Here is a 12,110-nt window from a genome sequence, read left to right as displayed (position 1 = left end):
GTTATTAAGATCAACGAATATAAGTAACTTTTATTTATCGGTGCTTATTCTGTAATAACTGGGATGTTAACAAATATTGGGTGACAACAAGAAAAAAAATAAGTTTCAACTTATAAATAACTTATACACTTTAAATTCCATAACATAAGTGTGCTATATAAATAAATAGCAGCACACTCACATTACCCCCATCATAGCCAGCCTGTCTGTTTTGCTCATTCAGTTCCCAGCCTCTTCCCTCCTTGGTCACAGGATAATATTCCTGACGCCAGAAAGTCTGGAGGTCAGGGAGGGAGGGAGGGGGTGATGTGGGAGAGGAGAAGGGGGGTAAGGAAAATGGAGTTTACACTAAAGAAACAGATTAAAAGCAGAAGTCAACTGTGGAAATAAATGCACGCATAATTACACATGTGTATTAAAATATTGCAAAGGCTGGAAAAATAAATATCAGTAGATCGGTATATTTTTCATTATTTATCCATAATTGATATTTGAATTTAAAAACAAACACACTGTAAATACTTCACTTTTAAATATACCCTAACGTGGCAAAGTGTGTATATCTCTATCTATCTATCTATCTATCTATCTATCTATCTATCTATCTATCTATCTATCTATCTATCTATCTATCTCTATTTATTTATTTATTTATTTATCTATCTATCTATATATATAGACACACGCTGTGTACATGTGTGTGTGATAAAGCCTGAAATGTAATAACTCTTTGTATATAGGGATATCTTGTAGGGAACGTGTGATTTATTTCTTGTTTGGGTGGGATTACAATGTTGGGAATCTAATAAAACGCGGTGTAAACCCCCCGGTCCTCTACTATCCCTCTCTCGGTGACATTAATGTCACTGGCTCCAGTCCCCAGGAATCGGGATAAGCTGTTTTAAAGTGTTCAACCAGCTGTTATCTCAATATTATGAAGCAGTGGGGTGGAGAGAAGGGGCAGCTTTGCAGGGAGGAGGGAGGTGGGGAGTGCGCCTATATATAGGAATGTGAGGCAGCGGCGCTGACAAACACACACAGCCAGCCTCAGGACTGATTACGCTTTGACAGTTATTGCTCTCTTGTAAGTCGCAGCAGCAGCAGTAGTGTCCTTCATTGGAGCTCCAGAAGATCTTCCTGTCCTCTGCAGGGTAACAGTGGTCTCGGAGCACCTCAGGGCTACACGCGCTACAAGCTCCCACTTGCCCGGCATCACTCCGTTATTGATCTGCGTCCTGAAGAAGCCTCTCCAGCCATGAAAGCCATCAGCCCTGTGAGATCAATGGCCAGCTGCTACCAGGCTGTCTGCTGCCTGTCGGAGCAGAGTCTGAGCATCGCCAGGAGTAGTAGCCACAAGGGACCAGGCGTTGACGAGCCGATGGGTCTTCTCTATGATATGAATGACTGCTACTCCAAGCTCCGGGAGCTGGTCCCTGGGATACCCCAAGGCAGCAAACTCAGCCAAGTAGAGATCCTGCAACACGTTATTGACTACATCTTCGACCTCCAGATAGTGTTGGGCGAGGAGCAGCAACACAGCGTTAGCAGCACCATTCTCTCCTTACAAGTAAGTAATGACCAGACTACTAGCATAATTTGCCCCTGATTTAACATGGCCATACTCCTAATCCGTATCTCCCGTAACCTCATCCCATGCCCTCACATCGCTTTGGTTACGTTTCCCTAGTGCAGTGTGGAACTTTTCTTGCATATGATGCTGACAGTACGTGTTTTCCCTTTTGCAGAAGTCTGATTTCTCAGAAATGTCAACGAAAGGAGATGCCAGTATCTGCCACTGACTCACCTGTCATGGTAAGTCCCTGTTTCCTTCCTTACTATCTATCCATATGCCCTATAGCCAGGCTGATTCCTACTCCTGGGTAAGCACTCTGTGGCATTCCAGCTGCTGTGGAACTATACATCCCAGCATACCCTGACACAGTTTTTCTGTTTTGGCATGCTAAAACTGTAACAAGCCATGCTGGGATCTGTAGTGCCGCAGCAGCTGGAGTGTCACATGTTGCCTACCCCTGTGTTACATTACAGGCTGAGACAGGCGTCACAATTATTTGGAAGCCAGACCCACGCATAAGTTAGAGACGATAGTGATGCTTTTTCTTTTTTATTACTTATCAGCCATTACCATATTTGTAGACAATTTGCTATAATGTATATAGTTAGTTTTTTTTAAACTGAGAAAGGTGATACATTGTTTCTATAAGGCGGTCTCTGTATAGTGAAGTATACTGTATACTCACCGAGCTAAGCATAGGAATCAGGGCAGCTGTCACTAGCACAGGCTGATGCTATCAGGCCTAGCGGGGGCGGGGCTAGCGGCTTCCTCTCCGGCGCCACTCAGTCTGCCCTCCTCCTCCCTCCCTGTGACTCACACTTACATACATGCATATTTCTCCTTCTGCAGGTGTGGGAAACTCGTGAAAAAGAAAAAAAAAACTTCTTTCCATGAAGCAACAGAATTCAACTTGCAAGAATTTAACCCTTCAAGATCCAACAATCAAGAAGAATCTCATAGTTTTATATTGAAAAGACTCTGATTTTACATTGAAAAATCCCTTTTAAAGACCAAATAGATATATTTTATTTTACTGATTCAACTCAAACTGAAATAATGTTAAAATTATATATATTTTTTTCATATCCTAGAACCAATCCATCAATCTCAAGTGTGACTGGCTGCAATGTTAGAATTTGATTTAGGAAAGGTGTCTATATTTCTCACTGCATTGCTCAAGTGTTTTTAAATATTTTCTTTTCTTTTTTTTTTTTTACATTCCTATTCACACTATGGACCAAAAAGCCATCATTGCCTAGTTCAAATATACTGTTTTCTATATTTTCATTAGGAACTTGAATTTCTGTTACTGGAAAAATAATGGTAACTCTTGCATTAAGAGCTGTATATTTTTGTAAATTACACTTTATGCCTTCATGTGGAACTCTCCTTCTATTCTGCGAGGACATAAAAGCCTTAATCTGTGGTACTGACCCCAGAGTATCCCACTCTCTAAAGTAGAGAATAATCTGTTGGAACTGCACAGTTTCTTCTGTTAGAAAAGAAAACTTTTTATAAAAGTTGTTATTTTGTGTATGTAAATAATAAACAAAACCTTATTTTTAACAATGGTTTATTTATTGTTTTGACAAGAGTATAAAGGGCAGGCTTGCACATTTCATTACTATGACTGGTGGTTTGTTCACATAAAACATAACTGCCCTGGTGTAAGTGGGTCACTGTCCACCTTGCAATTGGTCCCCCACCCTCTTTTTCTGTATATAGTATAACACACAACATTATCACTGCATAGAGCGGTACAGGGGTTGTCAGTATAAACAGCGTTTGTATTGCCATAACCTCATTAGTACCACATATAACTAATTAGGAGCAGCACATGGGTTGTTTGTCTTCATAAAGTAGTGTGTGATTTGATCACCCCATTAGTATCACCTAGGGGGGTATTTATCAAAGCTCTGAGAGATAAAGTTGTGAGAGATAAAGTACTAGCTAATCAGCTCCTACCTTTTATATTTTAGAGGCTATATTTTAAAAATCATGGTAGCTGATTGGTTTTACTTTATCTCTCACAATTTTATCACTCGTTAAGCATTGATAAATATACTGCCCTTAATAACTCCCAGCCTCAGCTCCCACCATTTCTCTGGCATCTTAAAAGATATTGACTAGTGGGCATAGTTATTTTTTTCATTTTATCCCTGATATAAACTAATGGTTAGATTATTCTAAATGGGCCTCAGCCCTGTATTTACTTTAATACAAACTTTAAATATACCAGGTAACCATGCTTTGGTTAACCTATGGCCCTCTAGCTACCATAGAACTATGAATCCCATATCAAATTGGATTCTGGCAGGTTAAGCTGGTACTTGTAGTTTAATAACAGATGAGAGTAGCCACATGTCTACCTCTGAATGACTATCACAAATCATTCTACAAATATATGTGTCAATTATATATATATATATATATATATATATATATATATATATATTCAAATCAAAATATAGTGCTATGAGCCTGCTGATGCTAGTTGGCAAAGGTTGTGTGATACTGCTTAGTAAAAAACAAGTGTTCTCTTTGGGAAAATAAAACCCCATTATCTAAATGTTTGTTTAATCTACTAGACTTCAACCTTTTCTAATTTGGCTAACATCTGCTATTACCACAGTGGAACCAAAAGTGAAAATGTCGACTTTTGATTATTGATCATGCTTTCTTATTCCACTACTGCCCTAAAATTTGCTTTATTCAAATCATGGAAATACTCTAGAACCAATAATAGCCTCCCTATTGTACATCACTTAGGTGCTGTCACATCTGACTAAAGAAATAGTAGTACACATTAGATGTTTTTATATTGTGCATATTTATGAGGCACAAATAAACACAGAATCTACTTACAGACCATTCCCCATGACAGCTACAATCCATTTAAAAATTAGCCACCATTAGCTATCATTTGTTTTAGATGACCTTATAACAGTCAATATATGTGGCATACGTTACCCTTGTACTGGTGGTGGAAAATCTAATCACATCAGAGGTTCCATGGAGATATTAGATAGATAGATAGATAGATAGATACGCCTTCATGTATTTTGTTTGCAGAAGTTTATAGTATAATGTAACATTACATGTATGGGCTGATAAATACATGGAATACTGCAGTTATAGGAATTTGGGGATCTGTATTATTCTGGACTCCCATAACATTCCAGGCATTTTTAAGGATTAATCTATTTTTTTTTTGTATGCATCCCACATGTTTCTACTAAATTATTCAGGTGAAGGAATTGTCAGCAAATAACTAGTTAATGGGAGGTGATATTGAACGTTTCTATCTCTCTTCACACTTCATACATAACAGCTTTGGGTTAGGAAACAATCAAACTTAATTAATAAAATATGTCCCGCTAGTTTGTGCATGTGGTCAGCACATATCTGTCTCTCTATTCTTCACAGACACAGTGAGAACCATAATCCAGCCACATGTGCCAGGTGATATTATTTATTTCCATTACAGTGAGAACGGGAACATATCATATATTACAGGCCCAATGTGCTATTATATGTCCTGTATCACTGCTAATATGATAACGCATGACAGGTCCACGATCACTGTATAATCTCATTATTCTGATGATCATTTATCATTACCTCTATCATCGTTTTAATGAATACTTGCAAATGAATCATTATATAAACAAATTAGTACGACTGAGTACCTTTCTGATAGGTTACTTACTGTAAACAAGTGTAACCTGTATTGTACTGATCTATAAAGTAATAATGTCTGCTAATGTCTGACAATGGAAAGGAAGAAGAAAGCTGCTCTTATACAAATGTTGCAAGATGTGTAGTGGCAAAAGACGATGACTTTCAATGTGCATCAATGGCGAGGATCGCCTGGGTTACAGAGTCTTGTGATCCTATTACCAGGCATATAGCAGTTGTAGTTTTTTCCCTTAAGATAATAGGATTCCCTGGCCCTTTGTGAGCAGGGGGGGAAAGAGAAAGCTGAAGAGGAGGGGGGTCTGTGCAGCTGTAATCAGCTGTGATTAGTAAGAGAGGTAGGGGGATGTTTTAGGAATTCTTCACCTGGCATTGTCATTGTTTTGGGACCCGCAGGTGTCTCCTGGCGCCAGCCTGTCTGACTGCTGGCCTCCCTCCTCCCCTCTCCCCCCTCATCTGTCTCCATTTGCATCTATTCAGTGGCTCGTACACTCCCTCACTTCCTAAACACAATCCACCCTCCCCCGTACTCTGCTACACAGGGCAATGACTGCACCCGTCCAAAAATGTGTGTAAGCTGTACATCTATTACAATCCCATGTGCACATGTGGCTGTACATTTTAATTGCATCCTATCTAGATCACCAGCACCAGCACAATGCATTAAAGACATCCTTTACAGATAGGTGTAGTGCTATAAAATACAACTATGTTCATTAACTTCACATCCCATGCAGATGTTTCCTATACATTATTTGCACAGTTCACCCTAGCAACATGATTTTTTTTTTCTACGTTTATTAGTCTTTACTCAGTGTGTATACAGGCGTGTAATAATACTATCTATCTATCTATCTATCTATCTATCTATCTATCTATCTATCTATCTATCTATCTATCTATCTAACTAATGTTACCGTGGAGATAAATGGTTATAATGGTGAAATTAAGTAGGGAATATATGTGGGTCCTATTTATTAAATCAAATTACCCACTAAAAAACATCCACATAAATTTAATGGGTGTAGTATGGTATGCCGGCGGCCGGGCTCTCGGCGACCAGCATACCGGCGCCGGGAGCCCGACCGCCGGCATACCGACAGCGTGACGAGCGCAAATGAGCCCCTTGCGGGCTCGCTGCGCTCGCCACGCTGCGGGCACGGTGGCGCGCACCTAGCTATTTATTCTCCCTCCAGGGGGGTCGTGGACCCCCACGAATGAGAAAATCTGTCAGTATGCCGGCTGTCGGGATTCCGGCGCCGGTATACTGGGCGGCGGGATCCCGACAGTCGGCAACCTGAAGACCACCCAAATTTAGTAACCCTGCAATTTAACAAATGCCAAATATATCAGATATATCTCCTGTGTTAAGCAAATTATTGGTGCCCATACACTTGTGAGATAATCGATGCTAACCTTCGATTTTGACCGCATCTGTGAGAGAAATCGAAGGATTGTATGCACATTTTAGGTACCTTTCGACGCGATGCGCGGGCTCTCCGGTCGAATCCCACGTCTCAAGATAGTATGTGCTGCACTTAATATTTATCAAATCGCAGTGCGATCGCATGTGTTTTTAAAAACACATGCTATATATCGCACTGTGATGTGCAATGGGCACCCGCCGGGAGCGGCCCTCTCGGCGGTGACGTGCCAATCACGTGATTACCATGTGATCTATCACATGATCGCATGATAATCACTTTGGAAGTTCAGGTGCGATTTCATCGCACCTAAACTGCCGGTGCAATGCCCCGCGATGTTGCGTCGCGGGGCATCGCACAAGTGTATGGGCACCATAACACAAGATACTGCAGTCCCCAAACCTTACAGTGGGGACTACATGTTACCAAAATGCCTATAGGCTACAAGTGCATTTTTTTTTTTTCATTTTTTTTTGAAGATTGCTCCTTAGGATCCCTCTTTGGTAGCCAACACTTCACAGTAAGAGAGTCTTAAGGGGGGTACACACGGAGCGATGTTCAGCTAATTTCTAAGCAATCTGACTAGATTGCTTAGAACATCGCTCCGTGTGTAGGGATGCCGGCGACAGCCGCGCATCGCTATCACCGGTGCTAGATTGGCCTGCATGCAGACACAATCTAGCAGGTCGATCATTTCACCGCTGGGTGAAATGAGCGGACCCCGTGTCCGTCCCCCCCTCTCTCAGCACATCGCGCTGTGCTGAGCGGGGGGAGAGATGTGTGCTGAGCGGTCTGTGTTAGATCGCTCAGCAGCACACATCTCTGGGGAAATCTCCCCGTCAGTACAGCCCTTTAAGGGGGTTACATACGGAGAGATCCGTGCTTAAAAGCTAAGCAATCTGCTTAAAAGTTAAGCACGGATCTCTCCGGGTGTAAACCCCACAGCGATAGCGATGCGCGGCCCCGGTGCTACATTGGCCTGCATGCAGGCAAGATCTAGCACATCGCTCATTTCACCCGCTGGGTGAAATAAGCGACCCCCCTCCCCCTCGCTCAGCAGACATCACGCTGTGCTGAGCGCGGGGAGAGATGTGTGCGGAGCGGTCTATGCTAGATCGCTCAGCACACATCTCTGCCCATGTGTACTGCCCTTTAAGGTGCATACACATGGTGAGGTAATGACTAAGTGACTTTGAGATTTCCCTTGAACTCCCCGGAGCCCTGAACCACTGATATTGACTATCTACACTTGCGATTTTGACTATGTGCGATTTTGACTAAGTGACAATTTTGACTATACTATGTACTAGATTGTACACAATATAGTTAAAATTGCCTTGTCTGCACAGTCTATTTTTGTGCGATACCGACCCCGCGGGAGATGGGAAACGGTTTCGCAAGCTGTGTACACATGGTGTGCTATGTGCTAACTTCTATAGATTGTAAGCTTGCGAGCAGGGCCTTCTGACCTCTATGTCTGTCTGTTTTTACCTAGTTTTGTTCTATTACTGTTGTTCTAATTGTAAAGCGTAACGGAATATGCTGTGCTATATAAGAAACTGTTAATAAATAAATAAATAACTTTTCTTACGATTTTTACTATATTGTCAAAATCGTAAGAAAACATTGGTGTATATGCACCTTTATACTGGCAACTGCAAAGACTTTTCAAGTACATAGGTACCTCTTTAATAAGGGTTTCAGAAAAAAACTCTTTAATACCCCTTTCAGACTGCCTGAGGCAGGTTGCACCCGGGAGCCTGACACGGGAGCTCCCAGTGTGCGCCCCAACTCGGGCGCCCTGCCACCACTGTAAGCAACCCGGAATATTGCTGGGTTGGTGATGTCAGCAGCGAAGCGGCGGGGACAGCGCTTGGAGATCACATGATATCTAAGCACTGCCCATCAACACACAGTTAACAGGAAACAGGTCGCATCAACCCGGCTCCTGTTCACACCGCACAGCTAACCGGGTTGAACACGAGATCACATGATCTCCAAGCACCATCCGTCAACACACAGTGAACGGGAAACACATTTGCCAATAACCTGTGTTCATAGCTGGTGGTCTGAAAGGGGTATAATTAATCTGTTATCGCTGCTGCTTATTTTGAAAACAGGGCAATTTACCTCTGAAGTAATACTGGGACAGCACATCCAATAAAAGCTGTCCCCGTGATGAGTTTGCCCCATTAAAGCCTTACTCACCACTTGCTTATCGCAATGGCAAAGTGGGTGTTTGTGCTGCATATACCCAGCCTTATAGTTCCAACGGGTTCACTACGATATGCCGGCAGTCGGGCTCCCGGCGACCAGCATACCGGCGCCGGGAGCCCGACCGCCGGCTTACCGACAGTGTGGCGAGCGCAAATGAGCCCCATGCGGGCTCGCTGCGCTCGCCACGCTTTACGCGCGCCACACTATTTTATTCTCCCTCCAGGGGGGTCGTGGACCCCCACGAGGGAGAATAAGTGTCGGTATGCCGGCTGTCGGGATCCCGGCGCCGGTATACTGTGCGCCGGGATCCCGTCAGTCGGCATACTGAAGACCACCCAGTTCCAACATATAATGCAATGGGTGTGGCCATGCTGATCAATAGAGAGCTCTCTGCATGTATCTTCCCACTGATCTGCACGGTTAGGGCTAGGATGCAGGGAAGGAACGGTTAGGGTTAGGCTGCGGTAAGAGGGGGTTAGGTTTAGGCACCACCGGGCAGGGTTAGGGTTGGGGTGGGGACTCTGTGCTTCCGGATGCCAATGTTGGTCATATGACCGCCGGCGTTCCATCCTCCGGGATATCATATGTATGATATCATATGTATCCCCTATTTAGGAAGGCCAATTTTACTTAAATCATGCTTTAACAAACAATTCCAAATGATTTAAGTGTCACAACTATGTAAGAAAGGGTTAATGGAGAAGATAACTCCTACAACATCTCATTGCAGAGAGCAAGCTATTGCTCTTTAATAATAATAAAAAAAATATTTATTTTTTCCAACAGGACTTAAGGCGCTTTAGAGCACGCAGCATGCAGCAAGCAGAAAAACGTTACTCAATAACTTAAAAATGTAACATATATATGGACACTCATATTATGAGCCACGGGGGAGAAGGAGGAGGAGGGAGGTGGAGGAGGGAGCCGCAGCAGCGCTGTGTAATTGGTGGAGGCGCGGCTGCTGCTGTCCCTTTCCCTCACCATAGGCTGTTCTCCGACGCGGTGAATGCTGGGAAGCGCATCCCAGCATTCACAGCAGCAGAGAACAGCCTATAGTGAAGGACAGGGACAGCTGCAGCAGCGCCTCAACCAATTACACAGCGCTGCTGCGGCTCCCTCCTCCACTTCCCTCCTCCTGCTCCTTCTCCCCTGCCCGGGATCTCAGCCAGAAGCTGCACCGAGGAGCCTGACTGCCAGCGGAGAGAGTAAGTATAATTCTTTCTTTCTTTCTTGTCTGCCGTTATGTGTAAAAAGGGGGACGCTGTCTGCTGTAATGTGTAAAAAGGGGGACGCTGTCTGTCGTAATGTGTAAAAAAGGGGGATGCTGTCTGCCGTAATGTGTAAAAAGGGGACGCTGTCTGCCGTAATGTGTAAAAAGGGGGACGCTGTCTGCCGTAATGTGTAATAAGGGGGACGCTGTCTGCCGTAATGTGTAAAAAGGGGGACACTGTCTGCCGTAATGTGTAAAAAGGGGGACGCTGTCTGCTGTAATGTGTAAAAAGGGGGACGCTGTCTGTTGTAATGTGTAAAAAGGGGGACTGTCTGCTGTAATGTGTAAAAAGGGCACGCTGTCTGCCGTAATGTGTAAAAAGGGCACGCTGTGTGCCGTAATGTGTAAAAAGGGGACGCTGTCTGCCGTAATGTGTTAAAAGGGGACGCTGCCTGCTGTAATATATAAAAAGGGGACGCTGTCTGCCTTAATGTGTAAAAAGGGGACGCTGTCTGCTGTAATATATAAAAAGGGGACGCTGTCTGCCTTAATGTGTAAAAAGGGGACGCTGTCTGCTGTAATATATAAAAAGGGGACGCTGTCTGCCTTAATGTGTAAAAAGGGGACGCTGTCTGCCGTTACAGTGTGCTTTCCCCTACCTAACTCATTAGCAGCAGCAGCAGCAGCAGCAGTAGCAAAGAACTGGGAGAGGGTGCCCTCCATATGAAAACGAAGCAGCTTGGGACTTAGCAGGGACAGGGTGATAACACATCCGCTGTCCCTGTAAAGATTGTTGCTGCATAGCAGCATAAAATAAGTGAAAAATTGATGGTAATAATCATAATATTGGGGTCATTCCGACCCGATCACAAGCTGCAGTTTTTTGCCACGGTGCGATCGGGTCTGAACTGCGCATGCGCCACGACCGCAATGCGCAGGCGCGATGCTGCCCGGCGATAGGAAATGCTGGCCAGCATGGGACCTTACGAAGAAAGCGATCGCAAGGTGATTGACAGCAAGAAGGCGTTTCTGGGTGGCAACTGACCATTTTCTGGGAGTGCCATGTATAACGCAGGCGTGTCCAGGTGTTTGCAGGGAGGGTGTCTGATGTCAATTCCGTGACCTGACAGGCTGAAGTGATCGCAGTGGCTGAGTAAGTTCAGAGCTACTCAGAAACTGAACAAAAACTTTTTGCACAGCTCCCCTGCACAAGCGATCGCACACTTGCTAAGCTAAAATACACTCCCCCATAGGCGGCGACTATCTGATCGCACGGCTGCAAAAAACTGCTACCGTGCGATCAACTCGGAATGACCCCCCTTGTCCGATAATATTCGAGATAATATAGCGATTATTGCTAAATAAACACCAATATACTTTACTTGACTACAAACACCAGGCTGCTCTCTATTCTTATCGCTTTCATGTCTTTTGAGAAGGCAGGGTATTAACTTAAAGGTCTCAGTATTAGTATTAAAGTATATGAAAAATGTAATTACTTCACAAGATAAACTTTTTGCTTTACATCTGTACACCTTTTTGTTGGAACCAGATGTACACAAAATAAGCGCAATGTTTTGCAGTAACAGAATCACATTAATAAATAGAAACTTGGTAATTATGCTCTGACATTTGGAATATCACCACATTCTCACTTTCTTTGTTTCCCTCCCATGTGGTCACCCTTCTCTACCACCCATCAGTGCCGGCTCTAGGCACGTTCGACTAGAGCGGCCGCGCAGGGCGCCGGGCTACTAAGGGTGCCCGGTCATTTTTTTAATGCTGTGCCGGTTCGAGGCTCCTTCTCCTGGCTCCAATTCAGAACAGTTTACGCCTCCCCCTGCCAGGTGGCGCTCCTACTCCCCATCTCCCGGCTCAGCGTCAGGTGGAAGAGCTGCACAGTGGCAGCGCACTGTTCCTCCCACTGGCAGTTCCCGCTGGGTGGCTCACTGGTTCCCCGGCGCTTTTTACCAGAGCCGCAGGTGTGTGG

At 44.1% G+C, this 12,110-nt stretch overlaps 1 protein-coding gene across 1 annotated transcript; it reads left to right on the top strand.

The window, feature by feature from the left end:
* Positions 1-1,016: 1,016 nt before the first annotated feature.
* Positions 1,017-3,142, top strand: ID3 (inhibitor of DNA binding 3). Its single transcript, XM_063954658.1, has 3 exons — positions 1,017-1,567; positions 1,746-1,812; positions 2,423-3,142. The coding sequence occupies exons 1-2, from the start codon at positions 1,256-1,258 to the stop codon at positions 1,797-1,799; spliced, it is 366 nt and encodes a 121-aa protein (XP_063810728.1). The 5' UTR covers positions 1,017-1,255; the 3' UTR covers positions 1,800-1,812; positions 2,423-3,142.
* The last annotated feature ends 8,968 nt before the right edge of the window (positions 3,143-12,110 follow it).

The sequence above is a fragment of the Pseudophryne corroboree genome, chromosome 2, assembly GCF_028390025.1.
Source record: "Pseudophryne corroboree isolate aPseCor3 chromosome 2, aPseCor3.hap2, whole genome shotgun sequence".
Classification (NCBI taxonomy): Eukaryota; Metazoa; Chordata; class Amphibia; order Anura; family Myobatrachidae; genus Pseudophryne; species Pseudophryne corroboree.
Note: the sequence above shows the minus strand (reverse complement) of the source record. Positions and strands in the feature narration are given on the sequence as shown.

What these genes read in the sequence shown, in the direction of transcription:
- ID3 (XM_063954658.1), top strand. Translation starts at nt 1,256, where the DNA reads ATGAAAGCCATCAGCCCTGTGAGATCAATGGCCAGCTGCTACCAGGCT. An exon ending in GCACCATTCTCTCCTTACAA is followed by an intron (nt 1,568 to 1,745) that starts GTAAGTAATGAC and finishes TCCCTTTTGCAG; the next exon opens with AAGTCTGATTTCTCAGAAAT.